The sequence below is a fragment of the Terrapene carolina genome, unplaced genomic scaffold (genome assembly GCF_002925995.2).
Source record: "Terrapene carolina triunguis isolate 2854851 unplaced genomic scaffold, T_m_triunguis-2.0 Scaffold148, whole genome shotgun sequence".
Classification (NCBI taxonomy): domain Eukaryota; kingdom Metazoa; phylum Chordata; order Testudines; family Emydidae; genus Terrapene; species Terrapene triunguis.
In genome coordinates, this window is record NW_020664499.1 from 4,754,840 (window position 1) to 4,774,019 (window position 19,180).

The window sequence follows — 19,180 nt, forward strand, 5'->3', positions numbered from 1 at the left end:
TCGTGTTTGCCATTTCCAGAAATAATAATCCTATCCTAGCAGACATCAGAGGATTGCATCTCATTTTAGTTAAATTAGTGTGTGGGGAAGGGAGCAGTAGAGAGCAGACAGAGAGCTCCAAAATGGAGCTCTGCAAATCTAAACCCTTCCTGTGGTTTTACGTTTTGTGTAAACTTGTGGTAAACCTGACCTGCTCTATGGCTCCGGGTGGATATTATGTGTGGTTTTGCATGGTTTTGAGCCAAAATCAGACAAAACTTGGGCAGTTTCAGATGGGTTTTGCTTTGAATTTTGGTGTGTTTGAACCTGAAACTCAAAGTGAAACTCATGAAGGACAACGTTATGTAAATGTAAACTGAGAAAAGACTTCCTTGGAGCCTATGAACTTCACAGCCAAATGTGACGCTGTTCTGTCCCACAGTAAAAACATAAAGTAAAACTTCTGTGTTTGTAGTTTCTACCACTTCAATTAGAAATGGCCTGACTGAGTGACTTCCAGACTTCAGAGGTGTTGAAATCCCAGCCCAGATTCTCATCTTTGTTTTATAGCTGAACCCTGTCTAAATACGAAGCTCCACCAAAACTGTTTAGATTAGAACTCAAGATTTCCTGGTGCTGTGCTCAAACCAAAACTCTGTCTCAGGCCCCAGGGGACACTGCAGCTAGATTTGTTTCTAAATTGAATGGTTGTAACAGGTTCCCATGAATGTCAGCAGCTCTTTAGCTGCATGACTGCTGCTGAACTTTTCAGATATGCCCAAATGGCTGTACTTTGGAGACTAAAAGGTAAAGTCTATCATTCCATTGAATTCAATGGAATTTTACTGTGCAGTGTCAGCAAACAGTAGCAAACGGTGAGGTCCCATTGTAAGACAATTCTGTCTGTTTGTCTCTGGTTAATGGCTCTCGCTCTCTTTTCTCACATAACCTGCATGGTATCTTGTCCATCCACTGCTTAGAAGCTCACCACTTGCATGCTGATTATCTATATTCAAAATATGATTGTTGTTTTTTACTTCTCAGAGTTCTCAATAGTTATAACTTATTTTTTTTTAAATTACATTTCTGCAGTCTTTAATCTGACTATTACCTCATAAATCCCAAGCACCTTTCACTAGAGTATTATTTTTTAATCAGCACCATAGGTATGCCTGGCATTTTAATGACAAGCAAGAGTATAGCCTTTAGCCCTGGCAATCTAGTTAAATTTCAGTTTGGAAAACTGAATCCTGCTTACCTGCAGTTGCAGTTAAATTAACATTCATCTTAAAAACCATGTTGTGTTACTGTGCGCTGTTAAACACTTGCAGCATTCCACCCTAGAACTGACTGTACCTCAGTTCTGGATTAAATGATTACTTGACTGGAGAGTTAGTAAAATCAGTTTGTAAGGCACTATGTGATCCTTCTGAATGGAAAGCATGTTATAAATTAAAAGGGCCAAATTGTGCCCCTGGACATGCGCTCACCCCAATGAAGTCAGTGGAAGCCTTGCAGTGTACATCCAAGGGCCAAATTCGTTACTGAATTCAAATTCTGGCAAACCTTCTGCAAGCAGGTCTATAAATCCAACAGAAAGGGCATGTTTATTGCCCCATGGGGAAGGACGCTCCTGTAAGTTGCTCACTGGAAGATCTCGCTCCAGGAATATGTAGTGATGGATTGTGGGCAGACTGAGGAGTAGTTGGAATACATCCACTGGGTCATCTACTGTTGATTCAGTGGCCCTAAACCCTGCATAAGCTAGGCAGGCTATGATGACTGCTACTGCTGGTTCATAGTTAGGTGTAGAAGCTGCCATGAACTAGGTGCACAATAGCACCCTACCTCCTAGTTGTGGGGAAGAGAATTTCATCCTTCTCCATCTGCCATTACGTTGTCTCACACAGATTTCATGTACTCATGGGCAATGTGAATTTCACCCTATCCTGCAATTGTAGGTCAGACCCCTGGTGGTGTTTGTAGAACAAGTATGGCACTGCAGTTAGGAAGATCACTATAACCACCTGCCCTGGTTCACTGGGTTTATGAATGTCAATGGAACACGATTTGGAGAACCGAAGGAGAAAATGCAATATGAAAAGGAAAGTGAAAAGGGGCTGTGAGGAAAGCAGGTCATTTCTAAATGAAGGCTCTGTGCAAAGAAATTGAATCTTTTCACAGCCGAAAATGGATCTTAAATCTGGTGCCTTAGCTTGTTTCTGGTTCTGTAATAAAATAGTTTTCCTAATACCCTGTGACCTGAATTTCTCCCTGCTTTATGGGTGCTATTCCTTGACGTACAACCTGTATTTTCTCAAGTCAGCATTTGATGATGGATGTCAAAATACAGGCCATGTATTATGCATATAGCATTACCGATTTAAGGTGTTTACTTGTCAAATTGAAGAAATTCAAAAACATCACATTCACTGAATCCGCACAGCTGTCACTTGTAGTTTTCCATGCCTTTAAATGAAAGTTCTGATAAAACAGTTTAGTTTTCCTTCACCTTTTTTTGGTGGAAAAAAATAGACAGCATCTAAAATTTATGTTGTGGGTGGGAGGCAGGCTGCAAAAAGGACATGTCCTGAAGGTTGGAATAAGGACTTGGTGGATAGACAGATACAGACCCCAAATCCCTACATTTTCTGATTTTTCTTTTGCTGAAAATATTCCAGATTTGTTAGTTGTGTAAACAGCCAATTCAAATTAAGCACTGTCAGGGAAATAAAGTTGTGGATATTTCTCACATCTTCCAAAACCATCGAGGAAAAAATATTAAGGCTCAGGATTATTTTTCATTCATGGAGAAAACAAAATCCCTTTAACATGCTTCCTGCATTTCATACAGAATGCACTGTGTGTGCAATGTGCAATTACAGAGCTCCTGACAGTCTGTGCCTAACAGAAATGCCACCTTTATTTCAATCTCCTAACACCATCCTAAGAAGACAAATATTTGAGGGGTTAGAGAGAGGTGGCTACAAATAGCCTTCTAGGGAGAGTGGAGGGAGTCATGCATTTAGAGGCATGTTACATTGAGTCTTTACATTTTCCTCTGAGCTGGCAGGAAGCTACCGACTAGTTCTACAATCTGAAGGGCCTGATTCATTGAAAAATGTGTAGTAGACACAGTGTTGGACTGGGAAGAAAAGCCTCTAGGGAAATGAGAGAAAAGAAGCCTTTGAAGATGGTCTGAACAGTGGTGTCTCATGCTAACACTGCCCACTACCAATGCCTCAAGGGCTTGTGGGGAAAAGGTTAGCCTTTTCTACCCTCAAATCAGTGTGAGGTTGGAAGGCTTGCTGCCAGTCATGCTGAGCTGTAATTCTCCAGTGGCCCCAGCTGCCTCAGTGCACATACAGAGCTCTCTCATTGTCTGTCGCCGCTTGTGTTTTGAAGAGCTGATGTCTCGCATCATGCCCCCTACTGCAGAACATGAAAGTATACAAAACACCAACAGAGGAGTCAACAACAGACAGCAGCCCAATCCCAGCGTCCACGTCTCCAAAAAATACCACTCCTGCCCCTTGCAAAGTCCTGAGACAGGACTCTCAATCCATAATTAATCTGCCAGCTCTTTTGAATCTTGAGAGGGCTCCTCGGAAAAGTCTGGGTAGGCCAGTATGAGTCAGAGCACAGCATAGATCTGCGATGCAGCACGGAGTGGGTGAGGTATCATGTCAATAAAAGTTCTTGAATGGCTGTTACTCATACATGGGATTTGGCCATGATAGAGACTATCATACAGTAATCAACTGGGCATGCAATCTGCTCTTTTCCATGGTGGCATAGTAGAACTGATTTCAATACAATGAGTAAGGAGTTCATTGAGTAAAACTAAACACTCTGACATACTCATCACTTCCGCCTGCCTTGAAGAAATCTGTTTTTATAGTATTATCCGAATCACCATTGTTGACTGGAATTGTATTGCTGTGCTTAAATTCCCACGTGGGAATTTGTGCCTTTCAAATCTGTGGAAGGCATTGAGACGACTTTGCCTCCCCTCCCAATCACCATTCAGAGCCTCTCGCCACAGTTTTCCCTCCGTTTTACACAGGGGTGAAAGTAAGTTAGGCCACTTACCGGTACGGGCCGGGAGGGAGAGAAGGGGGCCTCTGGCCCCCTTAAGGGGCGGGGCCTCGGGCGGAAGGGGGTGGGCTGGGGGTCAGCATCCCCCAACCAGCCCTTTCAGGCTGCCTGGTCCGCGCTGCCTGGGGCTCCCGTGTTGATTTAAAGGGCCCGGGGCTCCGGACGCCACTGCTGCGCTCTTTTAAATCAACGGCCACAGGGCAACTGCTCCCTTTGCCCCCCCGCCCATCGGAGGCTGCGGGGGGCTGTGGGGGAGGGGGGAGCAATGACATTAAAGCGCTGCAGGGCCCTTTGCTGCGGCAGCGCTTTAACGTTGCTGCACGCCCCCCGCCGACGTTAAAGCGCTGCCGCGGCAAAGGACCGTCCTTAATGCGCTGCTGTGGCAGTGCTTTAATGTCCCTGCCCCTTTTGCCTCCCCTGTTGGCGGCCCTGCCGGTATGGACCCTACCCGCAGGGGGGAAGAGGCAGCGACGTTTGAGGATCCTTAAAGCGCCGCCGCAGCAAAGGACCGTCCTTAAAGCACTGCCGTGGCAGTGCTTTAACGTCGCTGCCCTCTCTCTCTGGGTATGGGCCAGTGCAGGTTCTTACTGGTACCTACCGGCTCACTTTCACCCCTGCTTTTACATAGCCCATCCTCACAGGCCTTGTGCTGCTGGGAGCTTTCTTCCAGATGGCAAGGCACAGTTCATACTGGAGTCTCCTGGAGGATCACAAGAGTTAGAAGTGGAGAAGGCCTACAGTAGAAAATCCATCTCCCTGCAGGGGTAGGATGGTCTTTCAGCAATATTTGTTACATCAGAGTGTGTGTTAAATTGACACCACATTTGATCTTAGACAAAAGGCCAAAGTAGCTTCAGAACAAAACAGAGTTCTATCCCCCCTTCCCAGAAGGGTGCGTGCAGTAATTCCTACAGCTCTCCCAAGCTCTGCTCACTCAGGAGCACAGAGCTGAACTGGAGATCCTCCCCATGTGCCAAACCGGTGTTAGGCTAAGAGGACAATTGAGGGGCCAAAATTAGTGCACTTAATATTTTAAAATAGTTAAAGCTAGTTTGATAGTGGTGATTATTACTTCCAAGAAAGGGGAAAAAATCCAGGTAAGGGACTGACATCGCATTTTGAAGTGCTATAAATTTATGAAAGGATTCTCTGATAGCTCATGACTTATTTATACTGCCAAAATTGAGGACAGGGCAGACGGAAATACAGTATCAACTCATTTTGGAGTCAATAGCAGATGAATGTATGAATGACTTTAGCTGAGTGGACCAATTTGTATGCTGTGAGAAGGCAATGGAGTTACACTAGGAATAAATTTGACGCTGGGGGGTGGGGGGAGGCGGGGGCTTGGTGGCATCTAGATGATTCAAATCTAGTCCAGGCGAGTAATGACAAAAAGTCAAAAATCTGTCTGTGGATCTCAGACATAAAGTTAGTCTGGGCAGAATTTGCCCAAAGTCTAATGGCTGTTCAACAATTTATAATGCAAAAATAGTTTGGCCTCATGGATAGACAAATAGCTGCTTAAAAAATACTGCCATAGCAAGGAGGAAATGGAGTCCTTGAGTCTAACTGCAACAATGGTGACGTTAAATGCATGCTTCTATTTTTCCTACTTTTTTCGAGCCTTAAGTATATATCATATCAATGAATTTCCAGGCCAACTTTTTGTGAGAGTGTTTTGGTTTATTTAAATCATTGACAGATTCAGCACTTACATTGTAACTCCAGCTTAGCAAAATAGTGTGCCTGGGTATTACCTTTTTATGTTTACGAACTGTTCAGTGACAGGTGTTCCTGCAGAACTTGCAGGGACTCAGGTGGAGCATGCAAGCTGCATAAGGAGGCCCTTGCTCCACCCCAGACCATCCCTTCACCTCCCATGTGACTCTTCCACACTTTCACTCTATGCCATCCTCTCCCCAAGTGTTTGCACCTCTCTCCTGTTTATCTCCAGATGTCCTTCCCCTCTCTCCTGCCCACCTGCCATATGTCAGTCTCGCTCCCCATTCCTTCCACACTAGTGCTTCCTGCTCTTTCTGACTCACGGTGGCTCTGAATGGAAGCCATGAGGATTCTGCAAGATCAGCATAGAAATTAATAATTCTATGGGCTTCATAATGCTTTTGGAAACTTCTTAAAGTAACTAAATCCTTCAGTGGTCTTTGCAGCTCCACCCTAAATCTTATGAATCAGACCCATCAGCTCCTGAAAGCTGCAAACATGGTGATTTAACAAGCCTTAGAATGCAGTGTGAGGCTTAAGTAAGGATGCTTATTACTAGTGTTCTTTGAAATACTGATAGCAAAAAAAACCCACCCTCAAATATTAATGGCTTTGGATTTTGTTCCCAGTTTTTTAAACAAGGATCACATTTTGTACCGAAAGTTTTAGCATGTTTTGATGTAAAAACTGCTGTTTCACAAGTTTAGCAGAAGTGCGTTGGCTTTAATTGTTGCCAGCTGTCTTATAGCATAAACTGCCTGTAATATTGATAGGCTTGATGGGCTGTATTTCAGCAATGCTGAATGTTAAGTAAAATAGTTTATAGCAGATTTCTACCTGTAGCTCTCTGAACAATAATCTACCACAGGAGATGCATGCAATGTTAACGTCTGTTGTCATCATTTGCATCAGTCTGAAATGACTTGTTACATTCTTTTCTGTTTGCCTTGCTACTTGAAGTTCATCCTGTAACTGTCTGACATTCCTTCCTTAGGGTTTACGCCACCAGGAATGGATAGGTCATCTCCAGACAACAGTCCAGTCCATGGTCTGTTACGTCAACCCTCAATCACAACAGGAGCCAACATACCTATTATAACAGAACTAGGTAAGGAAAATAAAAATACTCCTTTCATGTCCATTCCCATATATTTTTCCATCTCCTTTTACAGGCCTCAGGAGAGTTACCTATTTCATAGCCAAGGACACCATGTTAACTCTTCAGTTAACTGTTTTGATTTACTCTTGCTGAGGAAACATTAGGGGAAACTTTCTACTTGGATAAATAACTAAATTAGTTCTTCCCTATGTGTTTTCACTTTGTGTGTTCTTGAACACACACTACATTAGGCAAGAGGTTGTTCTTAATGTATTGTACCAAGCAGGCATGGTTCTTTGGGACAATCTCTTTTAAAAAAAAAAGAAAAGTTGTGTAAGATGCCAGCAGACTTCCCTTCTGCATTTAAAAGGCTACTTGGTTAACCCTTCATGCTCCAAAACTTGTTTAATATTGCATAATCACTGCATAGTGACATGACACTTGCTACCCTTGAGAATGGGGCAACTGGTTACCTGGGTCTGATTTCCACTCTAGCTGTGGATATTCATGTTGTCAAGTTGTTGTGATGTGAAGTGCAGAAGCTTTCATGGCAAATACAAACTTGATTTGTGGTCCTTTGTCCTTTTTATTTTTCAGTTTTATTTTTTTTAGAGCCTTACCTGTCTTACTCCCTTATTTTATTCTCTTTCTGTACTTTCTTTCCCCCCCTAAATACTTTACTTATTAGCTAAGCCTGGCAAACTTCTGCCTTTGGTTTCAATCAGTCAGGAAAAAAACAGTGGAACCCACATACTAATGATAACTGAACTGGGTAAGACGTGCCTTTTTCCTTCACATCACTGTCCTTTTTTTGTTGTTGGTGGTGTTGTTCCTACCATCATCAGCTTTTTCTTTATTTATCTGGCTGTATCAGAGGGGCTACCCTCATGGCACTGCTTTGAATGGGTTTTATTTGTGGTTTTAGTAGAAATTGACTGTCTTGTTCTGGCCTTTCTTAATGATTTCTTTTTCACGCAGCATCAGTAAACCTTTGATCGCACTGGTCTGACCTGCCGGCTGTTTCCATAGCATCTTCTCACCAATTCATTTTCTTTGGCCTCCCCCCCCCCTCTTTTATTTCAGTCTATTGTCAATTTGACTGACATGCCTTAGCTCTCACAGGAAGTAAAAAAAGAAATAAAAGATTTTGAAAAAGAAACCCCGGTATCATACCTTCCCTTAAGCTGTTTGTTTTATTTTTTTTGTGGGTAGACCTTTTCTCAGGCTCTGAAGCTAAAGCAGCAAAGCTTCTATGCTGCACTCTCTCAATAAAATGAGATTTCACAAGGGGCTCAGAGCGGGGTTTGATTAGCATTTCCTGTGGTGCAGTGCTGCGCTCTTAAACCTACCCCCATCTAGCCAGGAGACCTTTCAAAAAAATCATAGCAGGCTAACTTGCATCAGGAAGATAAAGATATATTCAGACTTAAACTGCACTTGTAGAATTCACAGAAGATTTGGTGTAAGTTGGAAACTGACACTACGTACTGTTAGAAAGTCTGTGTCAAAGTCAGGTATTAGTCTTACAAGTCTGCCAGATAGAAGTGGAAAAAGAGTACTGCTGTTTATAGTTCCTCTCCTCAGCTAGCAAATTAAACAAAGGCACAGTCTTTTCAAAAAGTGAATTTTGAAATGGTACAACAGGCTTTCAACAATATTTTGCTTAGGAGCCCAAGAATAAATTGACAGCCACTGGGCAAGATATAGTGTAGATGGAGCTATTTACCAGGATGAAATTCATCTACACCATATAATGTAACCTGTGACTGTATATAGCTCTGAGAGATGTTACTTTTTAGTGGTTATGGCAGGGGATGAGGAATCAGGAATTGTATGTTCTATTCCCAACTCTGCTACTGACTCAGTTTGACCTTGGTTATGTCACAGCCAATTGGTGCCTTAATTTACCCATCTGTAAAATGGGGATAATAATGCTTATCTTCTTCACAGGGCTGTTATATTATAGGCATTGTTCATACTTGTAGAGCTCTTTGAGGCCCTTGCATGAACAGTGCTATACTATACTAGTAGACGATAGCTGTTGAATAATGGGTAGTCTGATCAAATAAAAGTAATTGTCTCAAGATGATAGTTCAGAATGGCAGGCATATTTCTAGATAGAGAGTGATCCAATTGAAGTCAATGGCACTAGGATTTGGCTTTTTAGGAGCATCCTTGTCTACTAAAAAATAAATACAGGGAATTTCCAATAACTATGAGACAAGAAAAGTATTCAAGATCCACACTATCAGATGCTGCAAAACTGATAATTTCTCAGACCTGGATGGGAATTGAAAGTAATTTGTCATTTAATTTTTAATAATTTCAAAAGCATCTTTGGTGACACAAATGATCAGTCTGCACTTTTATGACTGAGGAGTCCTAATATGGAAAAGAAAAGACTTAATCAAGTATCATCTGCTTGATAAGATTTATATCAAGTTGTGTGTAGTGGCATGGGGCGGGGTGGGGAGATGAACTCTGGGAACTCAATGAGAATCTAAATGTCAAATGTTACCTTGTTTGGTCTTTTCTGCAAAGCAACCTGATGTGGATACTTCCTCACACTGCATGGAATAGAATTCATGGCTAGGGCGGTGAGGCTGTGGCTGAAACCATACTGTAGGATAGTAGTAGAATTGCAATGTATTGCTTTTGTATGACAAGCTTGATGCAAGCTGAATGGGGAGCTTCCCTGTTTGGAGCTGCAATTGCATTAACACAGGTCCATCAGAAAAGAATTACAGTAGCAGATGCCTTTGGGTTGAACCAGTGTTTTTGTGGACGAGGTTTATATCACAAAGTGGACCTGACATTAACTGCTCACGGCATATCTGTGCAGCCCTACCCATTGTATCTTGCCTGTACGGATGGAAAATGTATGTCAGCACCGTGGCAAATGAGCAGGTGGTGCCAAGACGGTCATTTTTATGGCACAGAGATATTCGCCTTTCATACAAGCAAAATAAGAATCAACAGATTTTTTAAGTGCATATTTTCACATCCACTTCGATTTCATTTTAAGTGATGTCAAAGACACAAGTCTGTGTTTCCAGACACATGCCGTTGCTTTTTCTTTCTGATTGTGTAGTGTGTAAGGTTACATGCTGTGGGCCAAGAAGCATATTATGATATTTTTGTATTATTATTTTCAGTAAACGATTCAAACGTTCAGTTTTTGGACCAAGATGACGACGACGACCCAGACACAGAATTGTATCTTACACAGCCATTTGCATGTGGAACCGCATTCGCCGTCAGTGTATTGGACTCCCTCATGAGCGCTGTAAGCAAATCAAAACTTTCTCCCCCTTCCCCATCAGACAGACTATGGGAGACTGATGCTGTGTAGCAGCTCCGTTGCCACCATGCAGCCTGAAGAACAAGATACCTTCCCTTAGACCTTCATACATCATCATTACTTGGGATGTGGACTGAGCCCCAGTTCCCCTCAAAGGTATTTACGTGCATAACTCCTGTTGTCCGTTGGAGTTATGCGCTGAAATGCCTTTGAGGATCTCGATCTGAGACTCTGTAGCAACTAATCTCTCAGACCAGAGGGTATGTATATTGGCCTAAGTCTTCAAAAGCAACTGGTAATTTTGGATGCACACTATTTTCAGAAAGAGTTGAAAGTCTGGTGGCTTGCAGCGGGGTGTCTCAAACTGGCCTTCCAAAAATGGAAGCACTCAAAATCACTAGTCACCCTTGGAAATTTAGGGCATTATCTCTAAAATATGGAAATTGTCGTCTTGCATAACATAACTACCTTGACAGTTCAGTGTTTTACCCATTTTACAGCTTCTAATTATTTTTTGTACTCCTTCATCCATAAAGTGATAGTTCATAGTGACAGGTAACAAACAAAAGGTTTGGATGTTTAGATCAGATCAGAGGACAAAAGCTTGGATGCTTCTGCAAAGCTTAATTAAACCAGTTGACCCTCTTGGGTCTGCAAAAGTGGGCTGGAAATCAATGGGAATGGGATTTCTTGAAAGAGTGGATACATCACAGTTCTGGGTCTGAATTTGCACAAGAGCATGCTGTCAGGTTATTCCAATATTTCTGCTTGTATTTGGGACCAAGAATGCAAAAATATAAGAAATTGACATGAGTGTTTTGTTTTTAACCAATTTCAAACCTTGAAACAGGTTTGTATAAGGTTTATTTTGAGTTTCAGTGGAGTTCAAAGTAAGTAGCTATTTTGCCTAAACCAGTTTTTGGCCATCCATAGCAAATAAATAGTCTTCCTCTTTTATTTTATTTTAAAAACAGGCAGAGAATACTCTCTCAATACATACAGTCTCTACTTTAACCTAGAGTGGGTCCATTTTTAACTGGTTTAAGCACTCAATTAAAGGACTTCCATTTAAAAACGTTGTACTCTTTATGTGCCAGCAGATTAATGTTGGAGCAGCTTTCTGCAAATGGACCAAATGGAAAGCAAGCAGTCTAGGGTTTTTTATAGAAACACAGGGAAACTAACACTAGCAATTTACAGATTGATACTTTTCAATGGAAATAGACCTCTCGGGGTAGATGACTAAGATGCAAGAGAGATGTAATTAATGGAGGAGAATATGAAATGTTGTTTATGATAAGCTCCATTAAGCAGGCCTGTTATACTATACCTCTGATTTTAAAGTGTTCAAATGAGTATCCCTTTGGAGACCTTGTTTACTCCTGATTATCCTAACTACAGCTGTTTCAGAAGACTCTTTTGTTGCAGTATCAGCTGTTATAATATGATTACTTTGTAAATTATGTTTTTTAATAGTGCCTTTCATGATCCTGATTGGGGTCTGTTGAAAAAAGTTAGTTTCCAGCCTTGATTTAAAAATAGAATTTAAACAGATCAAACTCACTTACGGCCTCCTGATTTACATGTGGGAAAGACAGTTTGTCTATGTGAAAGGCAAGTTGTGCACATAAACTGATATTTACCTGTGTGACCAATATGCTGTTTGTGCACATAAAATCTTTTTTGTGGGTAAAAATGACTGTGCAAACTTAGGGGCTGGTTGAGAGTCTTTTGTAAAGTTGAACCTAAACTTTCAGACCATCCCACTGAATTTAGTTTCATGACACTGGAGATCAGTTGGCTTAAGCCCCAAATAATACTAGAGATAGGCAAACCAATATTTTTTTTTAATAAGAGCCAACGCTAACCTTCACCTAAAAGTGAAACCAAACTTTTGATGGTTCAAAAAAGTTCAGTTAACCTTTTTTTTTTTTTTTTTAAACTTTCTACTACACTTCTGTCCATTCCAGCCGCAGCTTGAGACAGATGTAATGAGGAAATCTATTCTCATGGTATTTTATTCCAATAAGGAGCATGAAGTAACAGTAATCTTATGAGATACCTTGTTCTTGTGAGTCATCAGCCAAATTTTGCAGACTTGACACATTTAGAAAGTCCAGATAAGTATCCAACCAAACTCTAACTCTAAACCATCACTAATAATAATTTTATGGGTAAAAGGTTTAGTGTTTCCATGTAATACATTGGATCTCTTAAATATGAAGGTCCCAAACTGGCATTTTGAAAGTTTTTTCACCTTACCAGACTAAGAAGATTCCTGAATGAAACTGAGTTTTAGTATTAAGAGGACACTGAGGAGTTCTATTGTAATTAAAAGCAGCTAATGAGAGGCTAGAATGAAAATATGATTGAGAGCTTTCTAGACAATGGAAGCCAAAAGATCCATGTCATTTTCAGACAACATTTAAACATTGGGTCCATTTAGGTTTCACTGATTTCTTTTCTTCTGTAGCTCCCTTCCCAAAATTGCCATTTAATCAGGTGTCTAAGCATCCTCATCCAAAGACTGTCTCATAATTCAACCCCTGCTGTTTGTTGCTTCACTTATTGAAAGGCTAATCCTTCTATTTATTACAGGCATTCCCAGAGTAACAGATAGCAATGTTGCAGACACGACGCCATTGCTTTATTGTGCAAACACTAGAAAGATAAATTATAAGAGAGAATAATTGTGTTTATGCTTAGATAACTCACAATGGACTATTACAATTTAGAAACATTTTCTTTGAGCACAGTCAGTTTATTCTTCACAAAGTAAATGGGACGATTTTCCCCTCTAAATATCTAGCTACCGATGACATATCTGTTCATGATCTCTGTCTTCTTTCTTCTGCAAAGATTCTTTGTCAAACTTCATTCATTCTTAAGTGGTTAAACAATATAATGGGTCACCACCATCTGCAGTCAGGGAAATTACTGTGATGCCAGAAATAGAGAATTCTGATTTAGAGTGAATCCCTGTTTCTTTCCCTAGATTAGTATTTCTTCTATTAGAATTATTTGCCAGTCTTCATTTGCCATACCAATGATGTCTCCACTTCCTACTGCTTTGCTGATGTGGACAAGGTCACTCTCTCCTCCACTCCTGGAAGGCTTTCCACTGTCCAAGCTATAGGGTGGAAAAGGAACTCTCTCTCCTCCTCCTAGCTGTCAGATGGGTGAGGTGTCCATCCTTCCTTTTCTCCTACGCCTCTATTGGGGTGATGAGAAGAAGAGATGCTCCACATTTTTTTTCTCTACCCAAAAAAATGGCATCCTGTCATTTCCCACACCACCTGATCCACTGGCTCGGTAGTATCCACTTTGTCTGGCAGTTTGCTTTTTGTGACCCGACCTCTACTTGTACTGCAGGAATTCAAGCATTGATTCCAAAATATTCTACAGGATTGTGGGACCAGCATGAGTCATACTTTCACTGAACCAGCAATTCTATCAGAGGGAAGTCCTTTGTCACGTGCCATCTCACTTTGAGACTTGAATAGGGTCTTCAGGATTACATCAACCATATTGATTCAATTACTAAGTTGACTGCAACTAAGTCTATGGGGAAAGCTCATCAAGTTAGTAGGTCTGTAATTGGTGTTTGTTGTGTAGCATGGTTGGGCAAAAGCTATATTAGCAGGGGAGAGGCTGGGATTAGCAGAGGAATAGTCAAGGAGGTTACAGGAGGTACACGTTGTTTTCTCCCACTGTGCCCTTTGCTGTGAAGTTTTTCATTGTGAAAGGGGGAAGCAGTGTGCCTTTTTTTAGTTGTTTTTTAGAATTAAGTGTTACTCCTTGATCTCTGCAGAATGTAATTAAATTCTTAGTAATGCAAACCCACTGCACTGGGTGCAACACATGTATGTGAACTGCTCACATTCTCCTCTCACTTACCCAGTGGAAGTCTGGCATATGATGTAAATGGAGTTAATGCCAGTGTAAAAGAGGGATTAAATAAGAGAGTAATAAGCCCCATCCATCTGCATTTCTTTCTTATCTGTAGCAGCAATGGAACTCGGCACAAGACAACTTCATTTATAGCTACACAATATATAGCTCCTCCGCACGCTAATCCTGCCTATGCAGGTTTCTTAGCATCTTCAGCGAACATGGGGTGGGCAGACAAGAATGGTTTGGTTATTGATGATGAGGAAGTACTTTTTACTTTAGGACTTATGCTAAACAGAGAAATGGGTCTGTAGCCAGGTGCGACTCAGCAGTGCGGCACCTCCTACTGGTTGTCCTGGGAATTAGCTCTTTACCAGCCTTTGAGCACCCTCTGCTGGCCACCTGCCTCAGATCCCCTGCCTCACCATGTCCCTCCTGAACCCCAGTGCCCCTTTACCTTGGGGTTCTTCCCCAGCAGTACCCCCACACTCTGGGTCTCCCCTCCCAGGGGAATCCCAACCCTCTATACCCGCCTTGCCTCAGTGGCTTCTGCCAGTCATCACCTAGCCCCCTTTCATGGGGCCAGACTGCAGTCTCTAATGGACACTCATCATTGGCAAGGGGGTTGGACCTGCTGCCTTTCCCTGCAGCCCCAGTACCTCCCTAGGCATTCCTGTCAGGCCTCAGCTCAGCCTGTCTCTTCCCCAGCACTGCTCTATCCAAGGTACCCTTTGCTCCTCTAGGCAGTTAGATCCATCTCTCTCCACAACTAGAGAGAGACTCTGACCCAGCACCTCCCTTAGGCCTTCTTATACTCCCAACCCGGCCCTGATTGGCTGCCTCAAGCTCACTCCTGATTGGCTCCCCGGGGCAGCCTTTTCCCAGGGCTGTTTTTAACCCCTTCCACACTGGAGTGGGGTGACTGTTCCGCTACTGGGTCCCATCCCAAACTCCCAAGCATTTCACCTGACACAGATTTTAAGTATGATAATAGCTATTCTTAAACAAGGCTGCCTAACCTTTACTATGTCTCTGGAATAGACATCAGCCTCTGCTAGAGTTTTTCATTATATTTCCAGGGCCGCCTGGGGGGGGGGGAGCAAGTGGGGCAATTTGCCCCATGCCCCGGGCCCCGCAGGGGCCCCCACGAGAATATAGTATTCTATAGTATTGCAACTTTTTTTTATGGAAGGGGCCCCCGAAATTGCTTTGCTCCAGGCCCCCTGAATCCTCTGGGCGGCCCTGTATATTTCATTCTAAGTATTTGATTTGCCTTAAACATCTACAAACAAATACAAATGCATGGAAAGCTATATACATATACTGCTCTTCTTGTAGTGGGGCTGCCCCTGTTAATCAAAGCATGTTCTCACAATATGCTTGTTTATAGCAAAATGTAAGTTGGTTAGAAAGCCAAGGTTACAAATAACCTCTCAGACACGGTGCATTTAACAAAGCTTTACACTTGTGATGAGGTATATATGCTAAGATTTTCAAAAATCATGAAACTTAAGATATCTTAAAGGAATCTGAAAATCAGGCCGCCTCTAAGATGTGCCAAGTTGAGCACCCAAAATCACTAGTGACTTTTGAAAGTCTTGGCCATCGTCTGTAGCTATAGAAGGCAAAAGAAAGTGCAGGATGCAAAAATGCCACTTGCCCCAACAAGCATCTTTTATCGCTGTGAAATGATTCCCAGACATCTTGATTCTGGATGGCATTCATTTTGGTAATGAGGCTACAAAAAATACTCCTATACAGAGCTTCCAGTGCTTTAGCATCATTTCTATACATACCACTGGTAGCGGGATTGGTGTAGCTTCAGGGAATGTCATTAGTACAAAAGCATCTATTCAGAGCCAGATCATGAGACTTAACTTTGAATTTCCTGGCATCTATTGGGCTCTGTTAGAACCTTAATTTTTTTTAAAATGTATTCTATTAACATCAGTCCTTTTTTCCTTATACAAACAGAAAGATCACATGGGGGCAGGGAGGGGTGAAGAGTTAGGGGCAACTTTGCAGTAGAACCCCCAAGGTCCTTTACAATCTCATTTATTTAGAAAAGGAAATGTTTTAACTTATGAGATGGACATTTTGAAACATAAGACTTTTCTATTTTTGTATCCTGCTGTTCAGAAGGATTAGCAGGTAGTAAAACATCCCCTTGCCCAGAGGACTCACAATATCCCTTAATAGTCTGGGAGGTATTTTTAAAATGTAGTACAATATAAAACATTGTTCTTTCACCTTTGCTTTGGACCTCTCCCAAGGGCCTGTTCAGGATTTGGTTAATGAGTTTAGCTCTGTAATTCCCCATATCTGGATATTCATTCACTTGAAACAAATGCTATTCATTTGACAGAATGCAACATGTAAGGAAAAACAAGCAAGTTAAAATATCTGCCTGAAATGGAAGCAAAATAACTATTATATTTTTTTCCTTTAAAAAAAATTACCAAAGTAGCAAACATAAAAAAAAATGGCAGCTATGACATGGAAAATGCCAATTTTAGAGTAGTTATAAACGAAAGGCAAAGTGTCATTAAAGTTAAAGCAATGTTATTAAAAGATGTGTTAATTTTCAGTTAAATTTTCTGTAAAAGACCAATTAGTTTAAAAGGCTTGACAGCATTAACTGCGAAACATAAGCTTTGGTAATTATGCTTTAAAAATGGTTGAACAAACTGGAAAGCAGTCCCAGAACACTTACACTCAAAAACAGCTGCAACAGAATTCAGTGGCATGGGCTAGGTGGCACTGCTAGCTCAGATATCCATTTGCTTGTCAATTACCCATGGTGTAGCGTCTATGATGCATTTCCTTTTTTCATTACTCAGCACTGTATCCAGTGCATGTTCTCAGACTGCTATAATAATGTTATCGCGTCATCCAATGCAGGGTACAGTTAGTAATAGCAGCACAGAAGTGTTTTTCAGTGATGATTATACAATTAACAAAAGGAATTTGCGTTTGTTACTGAAAAGTAGCCTGTTACTTTGACTGCTACAGCACTGTTCCAACAACATTCAACACATTGTTCCCGTACAAGTACCGGCGTATCCGCCCTCAGAGTGAGCAGATCACACGCACATTACTTTTTAGTGTATTATTATTTCAAAGGAAATGGAGATCAGCCAGGCCAGATTTTTATTTTAACCCTTTAGATTCTGATTCTATGAGGTGAAGCGTGCTCCACAGTGGAAAGGTTTGAAGGAGGGCCTGCGTCTCATGGGAGTTGAGAGCATGCAAGCTTAGGCAATGTTAACAATCTCTAACCATCCAGAAGGCGTGCTAGACTCCTGTTCACCTAGGATGTTTTCTGCTTGGTGGCAGGACAGGAGGAGTCCATTCTCAAAATTAGAATATTTGTATTCAACGACGGCAGCATGAACAAAAACTGCACTCATCTATCAGATTAAATGATAACATCCACATCAGTCATAGTGTGAAACCCAAAGTAAACTATTGTTCCAAGATAAATGTTGTCTGCTTTCCAAATAAATGTCTTAGCTTTGCCTTGACATTTGTCTAGCAGTGGGAGACCGCTCTCCTGTGACAGCATTCTGTTCCATTGACAGGGGGCCTAATTCCCCTCTGAATTGGATCAATTTTACATCACTGTAAATCCATTGAGTCCCATGGGCTTGCTCCTGGGATCAGAATAAGGCCTATTATCTCTTATTTTGACGCATTTAATGATTTCGTGACAGGTGCAATACTTAATATATTCTTTTGCGATTGCTTTACAGTTTAACGTGAGTTCTTTAGTGAAGTGAATGTTGTGTTCTCAGCCTAATGTTATCAGTTCCTCCCTCTCCCCCGCCCCCCAGTCTTCTTTTCTCAAAATTAAAAATGCTCAGGTTTTTTTTAATCCTTTCCTCAAAAGTCCAGTTTTCTAGACCTGGTATCATTCTTGTAGCTGTCCTCTCGCCGCGCTCCAATTGGCCTCTCCCCTTTCTTAAAATGTGGTGCCTAAAACTGGACACAGTACTGTAGCTAAGGCTTCACCAGTGCCAAGTAGAGTAGAACTAATACCTCCCGTGTCTTACATGTGACTCTCCTAGAACTATATTACTCTTTTCAGCAGCTGCATCACATTGTTGGATCATAGAAAATCTGTGATCCACGAGAACCCCCAGATCCTTTTCAGCAGTACTACCACTAGCCAGTTATTCCCCATTTTGTAGTTGTGCATTTGATTTTTCCTTCCTAAGTTTAAGACTTGTCTTTTACTGAACATCATCTTGTTGATTTCAGACCAATTCTCCAATTTGTCAATGTCATTTTTTACTTCTAATCCTGTCCTCCAAATTGCTTGCAACTCCTTCCAGCTTGGTGTCACCTGTAAACTTTATAAGTATAATTACCATGTTATTATCCACGTAATTAATGAAAATATTGTCTAGTACCACATCCAGGACAGACCCCTGCAGGACCCCACTCAATACAACTTCCCCACCTCCCAATTTGACAGCAAACCCTTGGTAGCTACTCTTTGGGCTTTGAGCCAGTTCTGCACCCACCTTATAGAAATTACATCTAGACCACATTTGCTAGTTTGCTTATGAGAGTGTCATGTTGGACGGTGGCAAAGGCCTTAATAAAATCAAGAGCTATCATGTCTACTGCTTCCCCGCATTCATTAGGCCAGTAATCTTGTCAAAGATGGAAAATTGGTTGGTTTGGCATGTTTTGTTCTTGACAAAGTCATGCTGGCTATGCCTTATAACCTTATTATCCTCTAGGCAGGGCCGGCTCCAGGCACCAGGCAACCAAGCACGTGCTTGGGGCGGCACCTGGTAAGGGGCGGCCAATCTTGGGGCGGCGGGGGGCAGCGCGGCGCTCGGCGGGGTTCCGGCGGCGCAGCGCTCGGCGGAGGGTGTTCGGCGGCGCGGCGCTCCGCGGGGAGGGGTTCAGCAGCACGGCGCTCGGCAGGGGGTGTTTGGCGGTGCTCCATGGGCGGGGGGTTTCGGCAGAGCGGCACTTCGCGGGGGGTGTTCGGCGGCACAGCACTCCACGGGGGGTGTTTGGCGGCGCGGCATTCCGCAGGGGGTGTTCGGCGGTGCTCCGCGTGGGGGGGGGCT

The 19,180-nt window shown here is 42.2% G+C and overlaps 1 protein-coding gene across 2 annotated transcripts in view; it reads left to right on the forward strand.

Annotated features, from left to right (window-relative positions):
- Positions 1–19,180, forward strand: part of LOC113406893 (calcium-activated potassium channel subunit alpha-1) — a 911,445-nt gene that overhangs the window by 872,334 nt on the left and 19,931 nt on the right. For both annotated transcript variants that reach the window (XM_026653744.1, XM_026653746.1), the window contains exons 23-24: positions 6,797–6,910; positions 10,057–10,187. In XM_026653744.1, coding sequence (XP_026509529.1) covers positions 6,797–6,910; positions 10,057–10,187 — 245 coding nt within the window. The remainder of the gene's footprint in view (positions 1–6,796; positions 6,911–10,056; positions 10,188–19,180) is intronic.